General features: G+C 45.9%; 1 protein-coding gene across 3 annotated transcripts in view; it reads right to left on the bottom strand.

Moving 5' to 3' along the window:
* Nucleotides 1-25,550, bottom strand: part of ZDHHC20 (zDHHC palmitoyltransferase 20) — a 97,526-nt gene that overhangs the window by 27,854 nt on the left and 44,122 nt on the right. For all 3 annotated transcript variants that reach the window (XM_073583039.1, XM_073583038.1, XM_073583040.1), the window contains exons 3-7: nucleotides 24,511-24,605; nucleotides 19,338-19,458; nucleotides 3,499-3,568; nucleotides 1,150-1,182; nucleotides 940-1,060 (exon numbers count right to left, since the gene is read on the bottom strand). In XM_073583039.1, the coding sequence (XP_073439140.1) occupies nucleotides 940-1,060; nucleotides 1,150-1,182; nucleotides 3,499-3,568; nucleotides 19,338-19,458; nucleotides 24,511-24,605 (440 nt within the window). The remainder of the gene's footprint in view (nucleotides 1-939; nucleotides 1,061-1,149; nucleotides 1,183-3,498; nucleotides 3,569-19,337; nucleotides 19,459-24,510; nucleotides 24,606-25,550) is intronic.

The following is a 25,550-nucleotide window of genomic DNA, read 5'->3' as shown; positions in this document are numbered from 1 at the left end:
CCAGCTTGAAATGGATGAAAAAGACCAGCGCAAGCAATGAAGAGAAAATAAATGAGGTTTATTGCTTCATTAATACTAAAAATAATGAATACATTATATATTGCGCAGAATACTGAAAAGTAGCTGAAGAATAAACACCATAACGGCACGTAAAGAGTAACTACATTTTGGTAGAGGTTTTTCTTTTCAGAATCTGTAGGTCCCTAAATGCCTGGTAGATTGGGGAGGATCCAGGTCCTGAAACCCCCACTGATTGCCCAAAATTGTGCAGCTCCGGAGGCAGAATTGGACGGCTTTTGCCTGAGATCGCATATAACAGACTACGATTCAATAGTCTATAATAAAAAGGTCTTCTATAGAAAGTCTAAAAAATATCTAAAATTTCTACTCTGCGATGTTCAGGCAGGAGCCGTGCGATTCTGCATCCTGTGCACTACTGAATGGTCTGTTGAGTGATCGGTGGGGGTCTCAGTACCTCGTCCCCCCACTAACCTCCTGGAAAATTAAAGTGGTCAAATTTTAATTCTCTGAGTATTTCATTTTTTTTTTTTTTTTTTAAATCAACCAAATGGTTCCAAAATATGGGCCTTTTTATTTAGTGATTTTTATGTTTTTTTTACCAAGGTGGCGTGGCTCACAGGATTCTCTGGGGCATTTGTTTATGCTCCTCTGCAAAATTACAGCTCCTTAGTAAAGTCCATAAAAATTTTGCACTAATCAAAAAAAAAAAAAAGGCCCATATCTCTGGAACCCTAAATAAAAGAGGAGTACTCAGAGGAGCAGCGGGGAAAAAAAAATGAGAGCAAAGAACTGTCCACTTTTGATCTGGTGACAGGTCTACTTTAAGGGCCTACAAAATAAAAAAAAAAAACCGTAGCAAAGTTCAGTTACACTTTAGATTCAGCTACCAATCAGTTCAATCTTAAAAAAAATTCTTACCGTCCAAAATCGGATGAAATATTGTAGAACGGTGGCGGCAATGAACAGGCAGTACAGTAAGGAGTACAATAAAAACAGCAGGAAGAATTTGTAATTGGAAAATCCCACACAATTATTCACCCTACAATGAAGACATTACACAAATTACCGTACTTAGAAAGCATCAAACAGAAAAACGCATCAATAACGAGCCCCCCAAACCACACATACCAGGGGCAGTGATGATCCATCTTGAGAACACATCTGATGGAAACAGAAATGGGAAAATATATTTATATAGTCGCTGTAATACAACCGCAGCTTAGTATAGAGCGTCACGACTCAAAAGAATAATTAGCATCCAAGTATTAATTAAAAAAATAGTATTTTCTCATAGATTATATTGTAAGTGAAGAGGACAAGTCAGCTGATGTGTTTGTATCAACTTTTTTTTTTTCATTCTTATAACACTGCTGCACTGTTCCTTTGTAATTCCTCCTGATACATTGATAACTGCATGTTACCAGTTGGGCATGTTTCCCTACACAGTGTAAAAATGTCAGCACCATTTGGGACATTTGAAAACTCACCCCTAAGGGTGCTTTCACACTGCACTCAAACACCCATTCAGTGGCTCAGTCGGGGCTTACATCCGACTCCTCACTTCCCTCGGCAAAATGGGATTCGGGCATATGCACCAACGGGGCCACAGACTGGTGCCGGCAGGGAGAACGTGCACATACGCCTACTGGAGGTGGACACACAGAAACAGTCTACGACCCAAAAATGATGCACATCAGAGTGCACGTTTGCTCTGCTGGCATTATTATAGTCTATGGCCCAGTCGGCGCGTACGCCCGAATCCCCGACGGGGTGACTGAACGGGTGGATAGAGAGGTTTCCAGCACAAGTTAAAAACAGATTGTTTATTCAAAATCTTTACAGTGATAAATCCATGAAGGGAAAAGGTGGATAGATGGACAATGTCAATGTATTGTCCATCTATCCACCTTTCCCCTTCATGGATTTGTCATTTTAAAGATTTTCAATAAATGAACTGTGTTTAATAAATGGAAAATATAGAGGTTTCCAGTTAGTCTAGGTTTGGTGAGGATGAATTTACGTGGTCCTTCACCTTAACCGCAACAGGTGAGCTGGCATCTCCCTCAAACTATACCCACTGAACAGGTGCCTGAACACATTGTGAAATCACCCTAAGGAGTAACATCCAGCTATCAAATAGTTTATGCGGAGGAATAACAGAGGAACGGCACGATACAGAACCCTAAGAAAAGATGCTCCAGAATTATTATACACGAGTTATTTACTACATCAGACATGTCAGAAGAGCTGAAAAGGTCTTTTCTAAAGGGGGTTGTTCAATTTTACAATAGTCTGCTGTTAGAAAAGTCCACAAAAAATAACTTGCTCCTAAACTATTTCAAACCACAAAATTTAGCTGTAATCTATGGGACAATCTGGTAACAAGAGATCAATCTTACTACAACGCCAGAGCCTGGAGGAAGAAACGACATTTGTACCTTATTTCCCTTTAAAGGGGTCAATTCCATTTTAAATTGTCCATGGGACATCCAGGATAATTCATAGGAAATTTGTGGACATTCCAAGCTCATGGAAGCACAAATATGTACGGTAATATTTTTTAAAAAATGTCAGAGTATGACCATAGATGGCATTTCTTTTAAAATGGCTTTTCTTATTATCTACAGTAAAGCAGTGCTCCCCAACCTCCTACACTACGACTTGCTTTGGAGGCAAGTGGCATTGTTGTAGTGCTGGTCCGAACTGTGTGCGTTACAATCCTGCAAGGAGAGACAGCTTTGCCTCTGCAACATCAGCGGAACACAGCTGCTCGGATCCAGAGATCTGAAAGACTTGCAAGCACCGCACTCCTTGTCTAAAAAAAAAAAAAAACGAGCACTGCTCTTAGTCTATCAAAGGTGGTCGGTAACCTAGTCAACAAGCAGTAACCAACAAAATTAAAATTGCAAAGTTTCTTGCTATTTACCCATCTATGATAGTGAGAAAATCTATTAAGAACCATTGATATGGGTCGATTAAGGAACTGTGGGATCTTCCCCTTCTCTCTGTCTAATGGATGTTTCCTCCACTGTAAACTATAAAAAAAAAACCACCAAGCCTCAGAGACCCTGGATATGAAGGCAGCTGAGTGCTTTTATACTGGTCACAGACCTCTACGCTGACTTCTAACATCCCTCCTATTTCACATAAAGGAACATTGTTCCGGATACTCTACATTCTGAGTTATTTATACGGCTCTACAACAGCTGCGCTGTTCATTAAGTATTCTGCATCCATTAGGAGATTGCAAATATAGAGATAGGTAATGACTAATATAAGGCCTCCTAACCACATCCATGCACATGTGGTCCTGGTCCCATCTTCTTGTGATTGCATGCCTTTCCTCCAAGTTCTCCGCTTTCCCGTCAACCGCCAAAAAACAAACAGATGCCTGATTTACAGATGTGGAATCTACACTATGAACCTTATTGGGAACTAATGTAAATGATGTAATAAATTGAAGATCCAGGGACTCACACGTCACAGGCTGAGCAATGGTGGCATCGGTCGGGTTTTATCAGTTGACATCTTTCACAATACCGGATGGCTAGATTTATTAAAAAAAAAATAAAAAATTAGTTTCCGACAAGCGATCAACAGGACAGGTCGATTAGCTCTAAAGTTTCCATTTATAATATAAGGGTTATACACATTTACCAATTCCAACTCTTTCAATGACAAAGAGAATATAGCTGAATCAAAGATATCTACTTGATACAAGCATCCATGCATGTCTGGCATGGCACCATACAAAGGAGATCATTCTTCTTGCACCAATATGATGTGTACTACCATAAAAAGGGAACCCAACAGCAAGACAGACACCGTGTGTAGTGGATTGAAAGCCTCTGGCAAGTTGGCAAAAATCCATTGTGCAGCTCATGGGATTCAAGAGTTCCGGTATGAGAATGTAAGGAAGGATCAGTTTCATAAAGTGAGCATCAATTTATCCTGGAATCTTGTCCCACACGGTGGGGTTGTCTCTCATCCACTTTTAAAGATAAATGCAGTCCTGAAATTAAATTATGGGTGACGATCCAGCTGTCAGGTTCCCGTTAAGAAAATTTCCAATCAAAACCTAAAGGGTTCTCTCATCAGAAACATCCTCTTTCAGTTTCCCGCCTAATGAAATACATGGATGGCTGAAGCGTGCCAGAGGTTGGGATTCTGGCTCATGATCAAAGCTCCTCCTCTGAATGTCCATACGCGCTGAAGGAGTAGAATGGCTGTGTGCTCAATTATTAGGCAAGTGAGTATTCTGATCATTATATGCAGATTTCCAAATCCAGGCTTTGTAAACTTGCAACACTCTTGAAACTGCCAAAATATTGGAGGATAACCATAGAATCATCACAAGTTTTATTGCAAATAGTCAACAGGGTCCCAAAAAATGTGTTTAGATAAAAAGCATTAACTGGCAAAGACTTGAGAAGAATGAAACGTGAAGTGACCAGGAAGCCATTATCCTCCAGTGCGGTCGTATTCCAGAACTGCATCCTCCCTGAAAACCCAGAAGTACAGCAGAGAGAATTATAGGTTCCCCCCGGCCTAAAATCCAGGATCTTTATGATAAGAGTATTCGATCCCACGCATTGAAAATTTCATCTGATCCCTCTCACCCGGGACACTCCTCATTCCAACTACTCCCTTCAGGACGTCGCTTCAGAGTCCCCAAATGCAGCACCAACCGCCATATGAACAGCTTCTATCCACTCTCTGTTCAACAATTAAATCGTCATGTGTAGACTATATACTGTATCTGTCTTGTTAGATGTTACTTGTTGTATCTGTTGTTATATATTATGTTGCCTCTTTGCCACAAAGAATTCCTTGTATATATGTAATATGTACTTGGCGATAATAAATTTGATTTGATTTGAAGTACAAGGTGTTCAGTGCTCAGAGACAAGGCCGAGGTAAGGAGGCCGAGCTTGATCACCACTCACATGTACAAGGTGTTCAGTGCTCAGAGACATGACCGAGGTGAGGAAGGCTGAATGCAGACCACCACTGAGCAAGACACAGAAGTACAAGATGTTAAGAGACATGGCCGAGGTAAGTGAGGCTGAAACCCCACCACTACTGAGCAAAACACTGAAGAACAAGGTGTTCAGTTATGTCTCTGAGCACTGAGGTAAGGAAGGCCACTGAGCGAGACCCAGAAGTACAAGGTGTTCAGTGCTCAGAGACATGGCTGAGGTAAGGAGGCTGAAACCTGACCACCACTGAACAAGACCCAGAAGAACAAGGTGTTCAGTGCTCAGAGACATGGCCGAAGTAAGGAGGCTGAAACCTGACCACCAATGAACAAGACCCAGAAGTACAAAGTGTTCAGTGCTCAGAGACATGGCTGAGGTATGGAGGCTGAAACCTGACCACCACTGAACAAGACCCAGGAGTACAAGGTGTTCAGTGCTCAGAGACATGGCCAAGGTAAGGGAGGCTGAAACCTGACCACCACTGATCAAGACCCAGAAGTACAAGGTGTTCAGTGCTCAGAGACATGGCCGAGGTAGGGAAGGCATAACGCGACCACCACTGAACAAGACACAGAAGTACAAGGTGTTCAGTGCTCTGAGACATGGCTGAAGTAAGGAAGGCCAAAATCTGACCACCACTGAGCGAGACATAGTAGTACAAGGTGTTCAGTGCTCAGAGACATGGCCAAGATAAGGGGCCTGAACTGGACCACCACTGAGCACGACACAGAAGGTGAAACGTCAAGACTGGACCAAGAAATGTTTAAAGACAGAATTTCCAAAGGTTTTCTGGACTGATGAAAGGAGAGTGACTCTTGATGGACCAGATGGCGGAATCAGTAACGGGCACAGGCCTCAACTTCCATTCAAAAGCCAGCACGGTGTAGGTGGGTACTGCTATGGGCTGGTATTATTAAAGATGAGCTAGATAGACTTTTTTTGGCTGAGAATAGACTCAAAATCTTCTCCCGAAGCTACTGACAGTTTTTAGAAGACACTTTCTTCAAGCAGTGACGGGAAAAAGTCAGCATCTTTCAAGAAAGCCATGATCTTTCTGCAGCACAATGCTCCATAGTAGCATCAAAAGTCGCCACTGCTGTGGTAGGCGCTGGCCAAAAAGATCAGCAGCAGGTTAAGAAACTGACAGACTCCATGGATGGAGCTTATGACTGTATTGATGAGAAGGACGGAGATCACCGACATTTCTATGGAAATGTACGAAATGCATTTTGTACATTGAGTTGTTTGGTTATTATTCTCACGTTAACAGATGGAAAAAATTGAGGTAGGAAAATTTACATTTTTCATTTAGTTATCCAGTAAGTCTGCACACACAGATGTTCTCTTCAGAAAGACAAAACCTCACTTTTACTTTCTTAAGTATTCAGATTTCTCTGTTTATTAAATCTTTTGGATTAACGACAGTGCTGTTGTTTTTCAATAATCAAATTAAAAATACAAAATTGCCCAATAATTGTGCACATGATGTAGACAGAGATCGTCTTCATGAGATAACCTGTTTTGTTTGTCATTTTGGTAGCAGTTCCGCTAAGATTCTCAGTAAGTCCTGCAGATGCCAAGAAGGGGTCGAGAAAGTACCAACGATCGAAGGCAGACCGGAGGAATTGCGGTAATGCCAAACTTTATAGTGTTTCTTTTTATGATTTGCAACTTTTGCACAATAAATATTCAGAATATTTCAAGACCTCCAACAGCGATATCTTCCCTCTCTACAGACCCGTAAGAATAATTTATTTTATACGATTTAGTAGCACAAGAAATGTTGATTGCTTGGCATCATTTTATGGCACACATGACTTTTTGTTCACTGTTTTTAAGCAGAATGAGCAAATAATAACATTCCTGGCATTTATTACTTTTTTTTTTTAATAGTATTCACTATGCAGGATAAACAACTCATAAAACTAAATGATATGATTTGGGATATTATGGAGGGATACTGCAAAACTAATTGTGTAGTTTTTGTTGTATACAGCATTTTGAAGGTTTTATTTGTTTTTACTAGACATTATTACTTTTTGCAATCTGTTATTTCGATCCTGCTATGGGATCGCGTGATCCTCTGAGAGGATCATTTCAATATTACGCTGCAATATTCCTGCCTCACAAGGGGGTTATTTAATCCCTGTTTTTGGACAGAGGCCGATTGTCTGCCATATGGATTTGCCTATGGGGCCTTTGTTACGTCTCTTGCCGCCATGCAGAACATGACGGCATGGAGACTTTGCTGGTGGGATAACGGGTTGAACTTCCTCCCTCTGTTAACCCCCTTAGATGCTACAGTCACAACTGACATCTAAGGGGTTAAGTGGCTAGGATTTGTGTTGGTTGCTGCAACGGCCAGGATCACAACTAGCACCTGTTGAGGCTGCTGCAGGTACGGTATATCACAAAAGTGAGTACACCCCTCACTTTTTTTTGTAAATATCTTATTCTATCTTTTTCATGGGACCACACTGAAGATCTGACACTTTGATCCAATGTAAAGTAGTCCGTGTACAAGCTTGTATAACCGTGTAAATTTGGTGCCTGTAAATACCTCAACAGAGCCTTTAATGTCTAAACCGCTGGCAAAAGTGAGTACACCCCTAAGCGAAAATGGCCAGAAACAAGTGTTTAATGTCTCTGCAGCGCCCCAAGAGGTGAATCAAAGCAATGCACAGTTTCCATTCAAATTAATGGACTGCTTATGAAATGCCAGGATATGTCGGGTCCTCCAAAGCAAGACACAATGCTCCTATGCAATATCCCCTCCGGTAATCATTTGAGGGTCTTCTATCAACTAAAAATTCAATAATAGTAAATTTGAAAGTTTTTGTTTTTTTAAATAAATCCATGCCAGCTTTGTAAAACCCTTTTTCTTGACATTATGAACACATACTGAACCATTGAGATCAATAGCAATTGTAACTGGAATAACCTTTGGCATATCAGGCCAGTGGGAGCGAAACATCAATATATGGCTTCCTCCTTCTCATCCAAATCAATAGGTATTTTTACTTGTTGAGATACCAGAGCCTGGGAGAGAAGCTGCGGCGGGTAAGAAGCCCGGCCGTGACCAACACGATCAATTCCAGCGGTGACGTGAAGTTAGATGACTGGCAATGAAATCAGTGCTGTGTGTCTGCATGGCCAGGATGGGCGATGTGATACATACAAGCGTTATTGGAAGAGGAGACTTAATTCAGGATTTATCCACGGCATTCCTCTTTAGAATGGAAGGGGTAGTGGATAGAAATTAGTTACGACTTGAGATGATAGATTTGGTTAGGCCGAGCACCAATGTTGGGGGCATTGTGCCAGACTTGTGTCATACCATTCCATACAGAGCAAATGTGAACTATAGCAATAGGTCTGATCTGCAATACCACACACAGCCTGGGGACCGTTGGGGCACTGCTCATTGAATAATAACCTCCTTAACAGGAGATCCATTTTCCTTGTAGAGACATAATCCAAGCTATTTTTGGATAACCTGTTATCTGCTCGACAGCACAAATGCGGCTCATGGATAGACCGCGAAACAGGGGAAACCTCTAACAGCTCTGCTCAGGGATGTGCACACCACGTCTTTATTCTGACATTGGAGCCCCTGAGGTTTTCCTGGATGAAGCCGGCGGCCTATTTCCAGAAGCGGTTTCGCCGTTGCTTCTTGCGGCGGCTCTGCCGCGGGTGTCTTTTCCCTGTGCTTTCAGCTATAGAGAGTGTGGGGCTCCCACATGAAGCCACCGGAAGAACGAACATTTAACTGCTGTACGGTTTCCAAACCCGGATGTGGCTAAAAGAATGCTGTTTTTACATGCTGTGCATCAATATCATTTTTTGCGGCGCTTTTTCAGGCGGATTCCAGGTGGAATCCGCCTGAAAAAGACATTGTGTGCGACATACTCTTATAGCCATTCACTCACTAGAGGAAGTCTTCTTACAATAGTCAGATATTAAGGTGTTGTAGCATATGCATTTGGGCAGAATATTGGGCTTAAGACTCGCTCAGCTTAAAGGGATTGGCCAGCCTTAGGCTATGTGCCCACGTTTGCGTTTTTAAACGCTCAGGAAACTGATCCCCTTCCCAGAAAACGCGCTTCTTTTTTTACGCGCATTTCTTGCACGTTTTTTGACGCGCGTTTTCTGGGAACATTGGCGAAGGCTAAAAACGCTCAGCAATGTGGAAATTAATGAGCATGCTGCGTTTTTAGCCGCTAAGCGCTTTCTGAGCGTTTAAAAACGCATGCATTGGCACAAAAAGCCAAAAACGCATGCAAATTAATTTGAAGCTTCTTTTAAGCATTTCTGCAGCGTCTGAGCCGGCACAAACACTACGGAAACGCTTAAAAAAACGCAACGTGGGCACACAGCCTTAGGTACAAGTCTGCAGTCACTATGTAACTGCAGACTTGTGAATATTCACTGCATGCTGTGAGGATCCTCCGGTGCCAGTGCTAGCAGTGGTGGGCACATGACTGCAAGTATACAACTTGCATATATGTGGTCACATACCGACTAGACATGCTAAGTGTAAAGAGCAAGGCCGGACATGTCTAGTAGGAATGTAGCAGGAAGTATGCAAATTGCATACTTGTGATTACATGACGGCCCGCTTCCAATGCTGGAGAATACTCACAGTGCATGCACTATAAAGTAACTGCAAACTGGCAGGGCTGTGGAGTCGCAGCATGGAAATTGAGGAGTCGGAGTCAGAGGTTTGGCTTACCGACTCCACAGCCCTGCGTCTACAGGCGGTTATTTTGGGTGCGGTATAAAACGGTACCGCTGGCTGGCCCAGATGCCCTTGGGGGGGATCTTACTGGCAATGCCACATGGAACATAACTAAACAAATTAATTTACACACAGAGTATTATAGAAATGTCATTCTGATTAACGGTAAGGTAGGACTGACTATAGGAGAATATCCTCACCCCTGTCTGTTTTGTGAGTGAGGGCACTTAGGCCGGCCGTGTCTGGGTTCACAGACATCACAGAGGCGCTCGGTCACCTCCACTCAGCAGCTGTGACACTTGAACACTGAACACTTTGTTCTGCGATCATTTGATGTAATGACTTAATCTCCATTCTCGTGACATCTACAGCTGGGATGCCCTGTGGGGTATTTCATGGCACTGCACAGACACGCACACTGATAAAACTTCATTGTGATTGCTGTCACAAAGGTGATGTATAAGAAATTCACGTTATAAGGTTAAACTGAGGACCGGCACGGTTATATCTTCCCAGACAAGTTAAAAAATATGGGCTCCTTCAACAAAGAAAATTGTTTTACTTAATAAAACTGCTATAAGTTTCAGTCTACAATCTTAATTTATTTTCAGACCCTCTAATATGTAGCTTGTAACCTGATCCAAGTTTCAGATTTTTCTGTTGTTGGAGCGTTCCTACCTGTGATATAGGCTGGATGTGAACGATGTGTATCCAGGGTGCTGCTGTCTTCACTGACTCATATCAGCACAGCTTCTATCCTGCACTCATGTCTACTTACACTAGCTAGCAGGCTCTGCAAGAAGAAATGGCACGCTACCAGCCAACTAGAACCCTATTCTGCACCAACAAAGAGCTATTACCCTGAAACAGCCGTCTACAGATGGTTCCCTTTCTTTTGAAGAAGACTCTGGTTTGCCTACAGATGAAGTCATGTAGCCTGGCTGGGTAGGAGGATTGTGTATTATAGTAAAGCTACTTCCAATAGGCGGCGCTAAACAGCTGGATCTCTACCTCCTGGAGGAGAGCTAATTTGCATATTGAAGTCAATAAAATCTGCATTTGTAGATAGTGGGGGTCCTGAGTGACATGTGGACAGGAATTGTGTTAGATGACCATCAACAATGCAGTCTGGTCATGTTGAGAAATAAAAATGAAGTTGCTCTTTAAGAGAACCTGTCAGCATGATTGTGTAATGTAATTACGTGGCTGTAATGCACTGTAATATTGATTAGGCTGGAGTCACACACAACCAGTAAAAAAAGGTCCCATTTTAACGGTCCGAAATCACACAAAGGTATCTTAACCATTGATCCGTTTTTTATGCGATTTTTCTTAATTGATGCGATTTTAATCGCATGTAAGGATCCGTTTGACATCCGTCTGGCGAGATTTTCTTGCAGGGTAGCTAAATGGACATATAATGGAGCCCAATGACAGGTTTCCCCACACAAAGAATGAATAGATCTAGACACACACACACACATATATATATATATTTTATACATGTCATAGAGACACATTAATATATATATTACAAATTCATACAGTTCATCATAGCAGAATAGCCGCAGAAACATTTGCCTGCTTTTGTATAATTATTCTCCTGCCCGACATGAAATGACACATGGTTTACATATAGTTAACCATATCATTTCATGGTTTTTTTGTTATGTCTATCACAATTAATTAGATGAGGGTTTCTGGTTAAAATTTTGGACTTGTAGGGGTTAATTTAAGGGGTTAATTCGTTGTATTAAATTGCAGGGACTCCTGCTGACGTCACTGAGGCTGCAGGGAGTCCCCGTAATTTCAACGGGACAACAATCAGTACAATTGTACACTGCACAAATCTGGCCTTTATGGAAGAGTGGCAAGAAGAAAGTCATTTCTCAAAGATATTCATAAAAAGTGTCAAATAAAGTTTGCAACAAGCCACCTGGGAGACACACCAAACATGTGGAAGAAGGTGCTCTGGTCAGATGAAACCAAAATCAAACTTTTGGTGTAAAGGCAGCACAGCTCATCACCCTGAACACACCATCCCCACTTTCAAACATGGTGGTGGTGGCAGCATCATGGTTTGGGCCTGCTTTTCTTCAGCAGGGACAGGGAAGATGGTTAAAATTGATGGGAAGATGGATGGAGCCAAATACAGGACCATTCTTGAATAAAACCTGTTGCAGTCTGCAAAAGACCAGAGACTGGGACGGAGATTTGTCTTCCAACAAGACAATGATCTCAAAAATAAAGCTAAATCTACAAAGGAATGGTTCACAAATAAACGTATCCAGGTGTTAGAATGGCCAAGTCAAAGTCCAGACCTGAATCCAATCGAGAATCTTTGGAAAGAGCAGAAACTGCTGTTCACAAACGATCTCCATCCAACCTCAGTGAGCTCGAGCTGTTTGCCAAGGAAGAATGGGCAAGAATTTAAGTCTCTCGATGTGCAAAACTGATAGAGACATACCCCAAGCGACTTGCAGCTGTAATCGCAGCAAAAGGTGGCGCAACAAAGTATTAAGTTACAGGGGCCGAATAATATTGCACGCCCCACTAATCAGTTTTTGAATTTCCACAAAAATTTAAAATAACCAATAAATTTCGCTCAACTTCACAATTGTGTCCCACTTTTTTGTTGTCTCTTCCCCAAAAATTTACATTTGGTATCTTTATGTTAAGCATGATATGTGGGAAAAGGTTAAAAAATTCCAGGGGGCCGAATACTTTCGCAAGGCACTGTAGTTTCCATGTCGGAAACAAGCAGAGTGGTGCGCAGCTCAAGAGCAGACACGGGCGAGGACCAATGATGGGCTGTGAGGATAGAGGGGGCCATGCATGTGTGCAGTTCAAGAGCAGACACGAGGGCGAGGACCAATGATGCGCTGTGAGGAAAGAGGGGGCCATGCATATGTGTAGCTCAAGAGCAGACACAGGCGAGGACCAATGATGTACTGTGGTGATAGAGGGGGCCATGCATGTGCGCAGCTCAAGAGCAGACACGGGCGAGGACCAATGATGCGCTGTGAGGAAAGAGGGGGCCATGCATGTGCGCAGCTCAAGAGCAGACACGGGCGAGGACCAATGATGTACTGTGGTGATAGAGGGGGCCATGCATGTGTGCAGTTCAAGAGCAGACACGAGGGCGAGGACCAATGATGCGCCGTGAGGAAAGAGGGGGCCATGCATGTGTGCAGCTCAAGAGCAGACACGGGCGAGGACCAATGATGTACTGTGGTGATAGAGGGGGCCATGCATGTGCGCAGCTCAAGAGCAGACACGGCGAGGACCAATGATGTACTGTGGTGATAGAGGGGGCCATGCATGTGTGCAGTTCAAGAGCAGACACGAGGGCGAGGACCAATGATGCGCCGTGAGGAAAGAGGGGGCCATGCATGTGCGCAGCTCAACAGCAGACACGAGGGCGAGGACCAATGATGTGCTGTGAGGAAAGAGGGGGCCATGCATGTGCGCAGCTCAAGAGCAGACACGGGCGAGGACCAATGATGTATTGTGAGGACAGAGGGAGCCATGCATGTGCGCAGCTCAAGAGCAGGCACGGGGGCGAGGACCAATGATCCGCTGTGGTGATAGAGGGGGCCATGCATGTGCACAGCTCAAGAGCAGACACGGGCGAGGACCAATGATGCGCTGTGAGGATAGAGGGGGCTATGCATGTGCGCAGCTCAAGAGCAGACACGGGCGAGGACCAATGATGCGCTGTGAGGATAGAGGGGGCCATGCATGTGCGCAGCTCAAGAGCAGACACGGGCGAGGACCAATGATGCGCTGTGAGGATAGAGGGGGCCATGCATGTGCGCAGCTCAAGAGCAGACACGGGCGAGGACCAATGATGTACTGTGGTGATAGAGGGGGCCATGCATGTGCGCAGCTCAAGAGCAGACGCGGGTGAGGACCAATGATGCGCTGTGGTAATAGAGGGGGCCATGCATGTGTGCAGCTCAAGAGCAGACACGGGGGCGAGGACCAATGATGCGCTGTGAGGATAAAGGGGGCCATGCATGTGTGCTGCTCAAGAGCAGACACGGGGGGCAAGGACCAATGATGCACTGTGAGGAAAGAGGGGGTCATGCATGTGCGCAGATCAAGAGCAGACACGGGGGCGAGGACCAATGATGCGCTGTGGTGATAGAGGGGGCCATGCATGTGCGCAGCTCAAGAGCAGACACGGGGGCGAGGACCAATGATCCGCTGTGGTGATAGAGGGGCCCATGCATGTGCACAGCTCAAAGCAGACATGGGCGAGGACCAATGATGTATTGTGGTTATAGAGGGGGCCATGCATGTGCGCATCTCAAGAGCAGACACGGGCGAGGACCAATAATGCGCTGTGGTTCACTGCATCCCCTAAGCCCCAATCCAGAGAGAAGCCTAGGAGTTATAGAGGGGGCCGTGCATGTGCGCAGCCCCCTCTGAAATACTAGACTTTTAATTAGGGATAATAGGAACCCCATTCTCCTGATTAATCGAAGTCCTGGAAGCTGAACCTGTAATAACTTTGCGTTTTTGCAAATACTTTGGGAAACCGCAAAAATTTCCCAAAATTGTGGCAGTAATGCATTCGCAATGTGTCAATGCAGATTTAAAAAGGTGCTCGCCAATATTTTTAAAAACAAGAAAAACTGCAAATCACAGAAATGAGCCGGAGCATAAGCTGGTATACGGGCAATGTGTAGGAGCACGTTCACACTGTGGCCATATAACAGACAAAACCAAAGAAAGTGAAATGGCCACAGTGTGAACATGCAGATTGCACATGTAATACCCCAGAGTTGGGTATTACTATAACCCTGAGTACTGATATTTATTATTGAAGTTTAGTACTATTTCAGGCAGGGATTTGCATTATTGTCACTGTATGTCAGCACTTAGTGCAGCAGCTCAGGTAGAAAGCAGTCAGAGCTCCATTGAGCACCTCAGAGTACAGTCACCAGCCAGTAAACGTGAGGGGATTATTTTTCCCTCTTCCAGTGGGCCGAATACAGATGGACTGACCAGAAGAAACCTGTAGGATAGCCTGATGACTAGGACCCGTGAGGCAGATGGAATTCCCTGGTCTGCACAGCACCCTTAGCCTAAAAGAACACTGCGCTGTGGACATAGGAGGAGAACGGGCCTGGGGGGTGGTCCGCCATAATGGAGATGGGAAATCAGGAATCCTGCAACATAATGAAGGTCAGAGGAAACCGGAATATAGGGGATCTACTGGAGAACGTCACCTCAGTGGCATAGAAGACGACCATATTGTAGTGTCAGCTTGGATAACAGGATAGGCCCTGTTTACAATTGCTGGTTATCACGCCTCATATGTGCCGATTCCTGCATCTGTCACTAAATGCTCATCTGAGGAACTGTGTGTGTGTGTGTGTGTGTGTGTGTGTGTGTGTCTGGGATTGGCATCCGCACCGTCGCAGCTACAGCCACAAAATTTGGCACAGTCACACGTCTGGACCCCGAGAGTGTCCTAAGCTATGTTGTGAGGTGAAATTTTAACCCCGCGCGTTGCAATTCACCAAACAATTTTGCCCCTATCTACATAATGGGGAAAAATGTGGGCACTGGACTATGGGATGGAGGATATGTATGACGGGTATATGGGCACGGGACTATGGGATGGCGGATATGTATATGGGCACGGGACTATGGGATGGAGGATGTGTGATGGGTATATGGGCACGGGACTATGGGATGGAGGATATGTATGATGGGTATATGGGCACGGGACTATGGGATGGAGGATGTGTGATGGGTATATGGGCACTGGACTATGGGATGGAGGATGTGTGATGGGTATATGGGTACTGGACTATGGGATGGAGGATGTGTGATGGTATATGGGCACTGGACTATGGGATGGAGGATGTGTGATGGGTATATGGGCACTGGACTATGGGATGGAGGATGTGTGATGGGTATATGGGCACTGGACTATGGGATGGAGGATGTGTGATGGTATATGGGCACTGGACTATGGGATGGAGGATGTGTGATGGGTATATGGGCACTGGACTATGGGATGGAGGATATGTATGATGGGTATATGGGCACGGGACTATGGGATGGAGGATTTGTGATGGGTATATGGGCACTGGACTATGGGATGGAGGATATGTATGACGGGTATATGGGCACGGGAATATGGGATGGAGGCTATGTATGATGGGTATATGGGCATGGGACTATGAGATGAAGGATGTGTGATGGGTATATGGGCACTCGACTATGGGATGGCGAATATGTATGATGGGTATATGGGCATGGGACTATGGGATGGAGAATATGTATGATGGGTATATGGGCATGGGACTATGGGATGGAGAATATGTATGACGGGTATATGGGCACGGGACTATGGGATGGAGAATATGTATGACGGGTATATGGGCACGGGACTATGGGATGGAGAATATGTATGATGGGTATATGGGCACGGGCCTATGGGATGGAGGATATGTATGATGGGTATATGGGCACGGGACTATGGGATGGAGGATAATTATAATTTGTTATAACTAACCACAGTTAGTTACTATGCCCGGGCAGCGCCGGGCTCTTCAGCTAGTCTGTTATAAAGTTCATCTGCCTCCTGACTCTCCTATCTGCTTCCTCACGAGCACCACGGGAAACGCCACGACTACCACCACGCAACAAGAGGGAACAGTAAAAGCAGTGTCAACCCCACGCACAACCATAGCCGTGTGCCCAATTTTTCACTGTGCACCAAAGCGCCAGGGACAAGTCTGGTTCATCCGTGGGCACAATTTCAAGATACCTGAAGGTGCCTTTCTCATCTGTACAAACATACGCAAGTAAAAACAAGATGGGAATGTCCAGCCATCATACCGCTCAGGAAGGAGATAGGTTCTGTGTCCGAGAGACGAACATGCTTTGGTCCCACATGTGCATATCAACCAAAGGAGAAAAGCAAAAGACCTTGTGAAGATGATGGTGGAAGGTGGTAAGATTTTGTCAATATCCACAGTGAAACGAGTACTGTATCATCATGGGCTGAAAGGCCACTCTGCCAGGAAGAAGACATTACTCCAAAAGAAACATAAAAAACAGATCAATATTTGTAAAAGCACACAGGAACAAAGACCTTAATTTTCGGAGACATGTCCTGAGGACTGATTAAATTAAAATTGAACTTTTGGGGCATAATGCCCATCGTCACATTTGGAGAAAAAAGGGAGAATCTTGGAAGCCTAAGAACACCATCCCAACTGTGAAACATGGGGGTGGCAGCATCGTGTTGTGGGGTTGTTTTGCTGCAGGAGGGACTGGTGCTCTTCACAAAACAGATGACATCATGAGAAAAGAAGATTATGTGGAAATACTGAAGCAACATCTCAAGACATCAGCCAAGAAGTTAAAGCTTGGGCGGAAATGGGTTTTCCAAATGGACAATGACCCGAAGCGTACTGCCAAAATGGTAACAAAGTGGCTGAAGGATAACAAAGTCAATGTTTTGGAGCAGCCGTCACAAAGCCTTGATCTCAGTCCTATTGAAAATTTATGGGCAAAGCTGAAAAGGCCAGTGAGAGCAAGGCAACTACAAACGTGAATCAGTTACACCAGTTTTGTCAGGAGGAATGGGCCCAAATTCCGACCAACTACCATTCAGTTTAAGGGCATTGGTACCAAATACTAATGAAATGGATGGAACCGTTTGAAGTTGCAGGAAGTAATAAAAATGTCTGGCATTTGGCAAATTATAATAATTATGGTAATCCTAATTGACCTAAAACGGGAAAGGTTTATTCTGATTTCATGTCAGATATTGAGAAAAACATGCAGAGGTGTCTTTTTATACAGGGCATTTCAACTTCTAGTTTCAACTAGCTCCGGCTCATTTCTTTGGTTTTCCTGTAGTTTCTTGTACTTTGTACAAACTGGGACCAGGCTTCCCTTTTTTGAGTTGGGCATTTCATCTACATAGCTTCGCAGGTGTCTGAACATTTGGGGTCCCAGTCGTCCTCTGCCCTTATTTACTGTACATTGAGGTTGGCTGACACAAGGTGAACTTTTAATTTGAAAAATCGGACTGTGCCTACTGGGTACACCTTGTCGCGGTGGGATGGCTTTTATGCTTTTTTGATCAAAACACCGATAACTAAGAACCCTATGTTATTTACCTGTACTCGGCAAATGAGTCAGTGCTCCGATGCGCTCAGATATTAGTAAGCGAAATTAACGTTTAGCTCAGGGCTCTAGTAAAAAAAAAACAACCCACAGCACTTGCGTTAAAAGGTTTGGTAATTAGCTCTGCTGCTGTAATATCTCTAGCAATGTACGCCATGACCATGGCTTAAGATTAGCAGCATACACATGTTCACCGCCTGATTCTCAACTTTATTCATGGGCCGTCAGATGTAAGAGCTGTACACAGCAGCCCGCAGAGCTCAATGCCAGGAGCACAGAGAGGCACTGTGCATTCTCATCACATACACAAACAAGAGGAATGCAGGGCGCCTAGCACAACGGCTGTCAGAGACAGAATCTATTAGGCTTCCCCAGTCTCTGTCTAGTACCACTCTCCATTCCTTGGAGACATACACAAGTGAGGCAGACAAAGCCCGAAAAGTGACATAGATAACTAACAGTAACGGGAATTTTTATTCTACCTACAAATAAAAAAAAAAAGGAAAAAAAAAAAAAAAGTTGGAGGTTGCCCATAAATTAAAGGGAAACTCTGAAAACCAAAGCCTATGGATAACTGCAAATCTACACCGCTGCAGATTCAGTGATGCCGAGGCAAAATATCCACCTGCAACACCAACACTTAGTCTCTGCTGTCAAGAAGCAGAGATGTGGCCATGTATGAGGTGGATGGCTAGGTAAGAAATTACCACTGAAAATCGTAAAAGAAAAAAAAATTGCCTGAAAAAAAAAAAAGTTCTATTAAATTTCAGTCTGCAATATTTATTCCAAAGTTTTTTTTCCAAGCCTCCTAATTTATGTGCAATCTGCTCCAAGTTCTAGATTTTTTATGTGAGCGCGTTCTTCCCAGGACTGTGATGCCGCTGCCTGCACTCGTTCTCGCATGTCAGCACAGCTTCATTCCTGCACCGATTTCCCTACTACAGCTTGTGGTTTTCAGTTCTTCCTTGTGATGACAAAAGTTAATGAGGAAGATTTTTGTGATTTTTCCCTCCGGCAGTAGTTAGGAAAAGCTGTATTCAGAAACGGATACCATTTAAGGCTCGGATCAGACAAGAGCTCCGTTTCCATCTATCAGAATGATACATTAGGAACAGTCCCCAACAAATTCTACTGATATAAGACCGCAATATATGCCAATGTACAAGCTAAAAAAAAAAAAAAGTATATGCATAATATATCAAGGCAGATTATGCTTTTCTGCAAAGTAAAATAAATATATGTTGTGCAAAAGGACATATATCCTTTACCCTTGTTTGCCTCTCAATGAAGATTTTCAAGAGGGATTATTAGTGACCTTTTTGTAAACAGGTATATGACAATACAGACTACAGCGCCTGATGCTCCAGTATAATACTGTAGTGTGCAGCCCATATTAGACCGTACAAGTATATGACGGCTCTGGGAAGGCCCAGCCTCACCTTTGGTAGCCGTCACGGTATAGATAGGCAGGTCCTTGGCAGCTCGTTTGAGGATTTCCTGCTGGTACTCCTGCCTCTCCTCCTTCTCGTACAACTCCTTGTCAGACTTGGATAAACAGAACTGAAGGAAAGACACAAAACACCATTAGTCCGGCGACCAGCTAAAGCAAACATGGTACTATGTCAGCGGCACAGATTAAGTAATGTCAATACAGATGGAGCAGCACCTGGCATGAGTGGCAAGTGTGTACACGGGAAGTGGCCCGGAGGACAGAAGGCACAGTGCGGCTAGGATCTCTCTCTATATAAAGGCCTCCATACACATTATAGTCAGCCAAATATTCCCACCACTCTCAGCAGGAACGGCCGACCATCTAATGTCATGGGCTTTAATATTTTAAAGTTTACAGCTGAGATAAGCTGCTAAAAGAAAAAGACTGGCAGGGAGTTTCTTCCCTCTGCTCACTGAAAATATAGCATTCCCGGTCAAGCATTCGTAATAGGTAGAGAGTCCTTTGGGGAACAAATGTTCGGCCCACAGCCACGAGAGAGGAGGAGAGAGAGATACCCAACCTACAGCCATGAAAGACGGGGAGAGAGAGAGAGGGACACTCGGCCCGCAGCCACGAGAGACAGAGGAGAGAGGGACACTCGGCCCGCAGCCTCGAGAGACAGAGGAGAGAGGGACACTCGGCCCGCAGCCTCGAGAGACAGAGGAGAAAGGGACACTCGGCCCGCAGCCACGAGAGACAGAGGAGAGAGGGACACTCGGCCCGCAGCCACGAGAGACAGAGGAGAGAGGGACACTCGGCCCGCAGCCACGAGAGACAGAGGAGAGAGGGACACTCGGCCCGCAGCCACGAGAGACAGAGGAGAGAGGGACACTCGGCCCGCAGCCACGAGAGACAGAGGAGAGAGGGACACTCGGCCCGCAGCCACGAGAGACAGAGGAGAGAGGGACACTCGGCCCGCAGCCACGAGAGACAGAGAAGAGAGGGACACTCGGCCCGCAGCCACGAGAGACAGAGGAGAGTGGGACACTCGGCCCGCAGCCACGAGAGACAGAGGAGAGAGGGACACTCGGCCCGCAGCCACGAGAGACAGAGGAGAGAGGGACACTCGGCCCGCAGCCACGAGAGACAGAGGAGAGAGGGACACTCGGCCCGCAGCCACGAGAGACAGAGGAGAGAGGGACACTCGGCCCGCAGCCACGAGAGACAGAGGAGAGAGGGACACTCGGCCCGCAGCCACGAGAGACAGAGGAGAGAGGGACACTCGGCCCGCAGCCACGAGAGACAGAGGAGAGAGGGACACTCGGCCCGCAGCCACGAGAGACAGAGGAGAGAGGGACACTCGGCCCGCAGCCACGAGAGACAGAGGAGAGAGGGACACTCGGCCCGCAGCCACGAGAGACAGAGGAGAGAGGGACACTCGGCCCGCAGCCACGAGAGACAGAGGAGAGAGGGACACTCGGCCCGCAGCCACGAGAGACAGAGGAGAGAGGGACACTCGGCCCGCAGCCACGAGAGACAGAGGAGAGAGGGACACTCGGCCCGCAGCCACGAGAGACAGAGGAGAGAGGGACACTCGGCCCGCAGCCACGAGAGACAGAGGAGAGAGGGACACTCGGCCCGCAGCCACGAGAGACAGAGGAGAGAGGGACACTCGGCCCGCAGCCACGAGAGACAGAGGAGAGAGGGACACTCGGCCCGCAGCCACGAGAGACAGAGGAGAGAGGGACACTCGGCCCGCAGCCACGAGAGACAGAGGAGAGAGGGACACTCGGCCCGCAGCCACGAGAGACAGAGGAGAGAGGGACACTCGGCCCGCAGCCACGAGAGACAGAGGAGAGAGGGACACTCGGCCCGCAGCCACGAGAGACAGAGGAGAGAGGGACACTCGGCCCGCAGCCACGAGAGACAGAGGAGAGAGGGACACTCGGCCCGCAGCCACGAGAGACAGAGGAGAGAGGGACACTCGGCCCGCAGCCACGAGAGACAGAGGAGAGAGGGACACTCGGCCCGCAGCCACGAGAGACAGAGGAGAGAGGGACACTCGGCCCGCAGCCACGAGAGACAGAGGAGAGAGGGACACTCGGCCCGCAGCCACGAGAGACAGAGGAGAGAGGGACACTCGGCCCGCAGCCACGAGAGACAGAGGAGAGAGGGACACTCGGCCCGCAGCCACGAGAGACAGAGGAGAGAGGGACACTCGGCCCGCAGCCACGAGAGACAGAGGAGAGAGGGACACTCGGCCCGCAGCCACGAGAGACAGAGGAGAGAGGGACACTCGGCCCGCAGCCACGAGAGACAGAGGAGAGAGGGACACTCGGCCCGCAGCCACGAGAGACAGAGGAGAGAGGGACACTCGGCCCGCAGCCACGAGAGACAGAGGAGAGAGGGACACTCGGACCGCTGCCACGAGAGACAGAGGAGAGAGGGACACTCGGCCCGCAGCCACGAGAGACAGAGGAGAGAGGGACACTCGGCCCGCAGCCACGAGAGACAGAGGAGAGAGGGACACTCGGCCCGCAGCCACGAGAGACAGAGGAGAGAGGGACACTCGGCCCGCAGCCACGAGAGACAGAGGAGAGAGGGATACTCGGCCCGCAGCCACAAGAGACAGAGGAGAGAGGGATACTCGGCGCGCAACCATGAGAGACAAGGGGGCGAGAGAGAGAGGTACTTGTCACGCAGCCATGAGAGACAGAGGAGAGAGAGATACTCAGCCTGAAGCCATGAGAGACGGGGGAAAGAGAGGGATACTTGGCCCGCAGCCATGAAAGACAGTGGGAGAGAGAGTGATACTCGGCCCGCAGCCATGAGAGAGAGGAAACAGAGGGATACTCGGCCCGCAGCCATGAGAGAGAGGAGAGAGAGGGATACTCGGCCCGCAGCCATGAGAGAGAGGGATAATCGGCCCGCAGCCATGAGAGAGAGGAGAGAGGGATAATCGGCCCGCAGCCATGAGAGAGAGGAGAGAGAGGGATATTCGGCCCGCAGCCATGAGAGAGAGGAGAGAGAGGGATACTCGGCCCGCAGCCATGAGAGAGAGGAGAGAGAGGGATACTCGGCCCGCAGCCATGAGAGAGAGGAGAGAGAGGGATACTCGGCCCGCAGCCATGAGAGAGAGGAGAGAGAGGGATACTCGGCCCGCAGCCATGAGAGAGAGGATAGAGAGGGATACTCGGCCCACAGCCATGAGGGAGAAGAGAGAGAGGGATACCCGGCCCGCAGCCATGAGAGAGAGGGATACTCGGCCCGCAGCCATGAGAGAGAGGAGAGAGGGATACTCAGCCCGCAGCAATGAGAGAGAGGAGAGAGGGATAATCGGCCCACAGCCAAGGGATAATCGGCCCGCAGCCATGAGAGACAGGAGAGAGGGATAATCGGCCCGCAGCCAGGAGAGAGAGGGATACTCAGCCCGCAGCCATGAGAGAGGGATACTCGGCCCGCAGCCTTGAGAGATGGGGGAGAGGGATACTCGGCCCGCAGCCTTGAGAGATGGGGGAGAGGGATACTCGGCCCGCAGCCATGAGAGACGGGGGAGAGGGAGAGGGATAGTCGGCCTACAGCCATGAGAGACGGGGGGGGGAGAGAGGGATACTCGGCCTGCAGCCATGAGACGGGGGGGGGAGAGAGGGATACTCGGCCTGCAGCCATGAGAGATGGGGGGGGAGAGAGAGGGATACTCGGCCCGCAGCCATGAAAGACAGGGGAGAGAGAAAGATATTTGACCAACAGCCATTAGAGGAGAAGAGGGGAGAGTTGCTAGGCCCACAGCCATGTGAATGGACAGGTGAAGAGAGCAGACAGGGGGAAAGAAACTGTATAAATTATACAGATGCAACTTATTATGAACATAGTTGTATTAAACTGCAGATAAATCTGAGTGCCCCTTCTACCACACAGTGAAAACAAAATCCCAAGTAAGGCTGCATTCACACACCTGTGTGTTTGTATCAGGACCGTTTTTTCTTAGGTGTCATCCTAGTTGCATCAGTTTTTTTCTCTTCTGCGTTTTTTGTTCTCTCTCTCAATGAAGAGTTGTGTTTGTTCCCAAGCCAAATAAATAAACCATTGAAGGCCACGTGTTTTATGATTAAGAAACAGATATGAGAGATTTAGGAGCTTTCCAATTTGCATCCATGCTTAACAGATCCCCGTTGACTTGTATGGTTAAGGCCAATTTCACACTTCAGTCTTTTGATATTAGTCGAAATCCGCCGTTTTTATAAAAAAATGGTTCCATTATTTTCTTTAGCGGAATCCGTTTTTCTCTCATAGACTTGCATTAGTGACGGATGGCTGTCCATTGCTTCCATCATTTGACGGATCCGTCGGAACTTCAGTGTCCGTCATCTGGATACAATGGACATAGTAACTTTTTTTTCACTGCGTTGAAAAGGCGGATAGTGACGAATCCGTCGCTGTCCGTTGTCTGCTATAATGGTCGCCTATGGGCGGCGAATCCGTCACTGACGTAATCCAGTGACGGATTCCGTTTTTTGAAACTGATGATGGCCGGAAAAATTTCCATTCGTTTAATTTAACCCCAAAAGCAGTTCTGGCACAGAAAAATCTCTCAATCTCTCTCCTTTTCCAGAGTCCTGTTAAATTTCATATACTGGCTGCTGCGACGGATCTGGCGCATCAGTTTTTTTGCCAATATGCAACGGATCCGTTTTTTTAAACTTTGACGGTTTGGAACTGACTTCAAAAGACTGAAGTGTGAAAGAAGCCCAAGACTGGTCCGCAAACACCGATCAGAATAGGACCTGCTCTGAGCCTTACGAATCTTACACTTGGATCTGTAATTTGCAAAGACGTGTGAATACACCCCTTCTCCTCTATGGGTTGAGAGCTTATATATATATATATATATATATATATATATATATATATATATATATAATCTCTATCTGTACCCCACTTTAACGTTTCAATCAGATATGTGAGTGCAGCCTTTACAATGGTGGAATTGGATTTCTTTTTCTATTCCACCTCAAATAACTTTTCTACTAGTTTACCTTATAATAGATTATATAAATAAATAGACTCATTAAAAAAGCAAGCTCTCATATAGCTATGCTGACAAAGATATGAATTTTGGAAGACAAAGATGACAAAAAAAATAACAAAAGAAAGAACACACAACAAAGACAGGACCTTACCTCTTTGGATGGATTAGCAGGACAGGAAAATATTGTCTTCCAGTATGACCACACAAACATTATAAAAAATAGATGAAAAAACACCAGGTAGATAACTGAAAAGGCACAAAAAAAAAAAAAAAAAAGTCAGAAAGTATAGTACAAGTGTATGATGTAAATGTTCTTTTTCAGGCATGGACCCTTAGCTTGGTGAGATAGAAGGATAAGTTTTGGTCTCCGTATACAAGAGGAACTGTAGTTGCTTAACGTTGTGATATTTAAAGGGAATGACAATGACTTAGTGTATAGAGCAAATTTTTATATGTTAAAATATTTTTTAAAAAATGTATGTTTTTTTGTGATTTTTTTAGGCTTCATTTTTCATATCCCGATCAAAAACAGTTTATAAATCTTGCAATTTTCACACTGACCACTGAGGATATTCTAGAATCCCTAGTTTCTGTTGTCTCAGGAAATCCATGTACATTAGCAGCAATGGGAGGAGACACAGATTAGATATTAGAAAAAACTTTTTGACAGTTAGGGTGATCAATTAGTGGAACAGGCTGCCACGAGAAGTGGTGAGTTCTCCTTCAATGGAAGTCTTCAAACAGAGGCTGGACAGACATCTGTCTGGGATGATTTAGCGAATCCTGCTTTGAGCAGGGGGTTGGACCAGATGGCCCAGGAGGTCCCTTCCATCTCTACGATTGTATGTATGTATGTATGCATGCATGTATGTATAATGGAAGGATTCAGAGCCTATCTTTTGTATTGAAGCATCTAATTAGGTAATCGTGAACAAAGGAGGAAGACAAGGATCTGTGATATCACCTATTGTGAACGATGGATCTTGTGTTATCAGCTGTGTATAGAGTTGATCTGTTATTGCAACCCTGCCTCTGTTGATAATGAGACTCATGAAAAGTTTTTGTTTTTAATACAGATTGTGGTATGAAAGATTACTATATTATTTAAAAATACATGTAACACAAAAAAGGGATTTAAAAAATATCCTTTTTTGATTATACATTCCCTTTAAAAAAGGAACACATTTGCCT

The sequence above is a fragment of the Dendrobates tinctorius genome, unplaced genomic scaffold, assembly GCF_039654945.1.
Source record: "Dendrobates tinctorius isolate UK_male_01 unplaced genomic scaffold, ASM3965494v1 ptg000075l, whole genome shotgun sequence".
Classification (NCBI taxonomy): Eukaryota; Metazoa; Chordata; class Amphibia; order Anura; family Dendrobatidae; genus Dendrobates; species Dendrobates tinctorius.
Note: the sequence above shows the minus strand (reverse complement) of the source record. Positions and strands in the feature narration are given on the sequence as shown.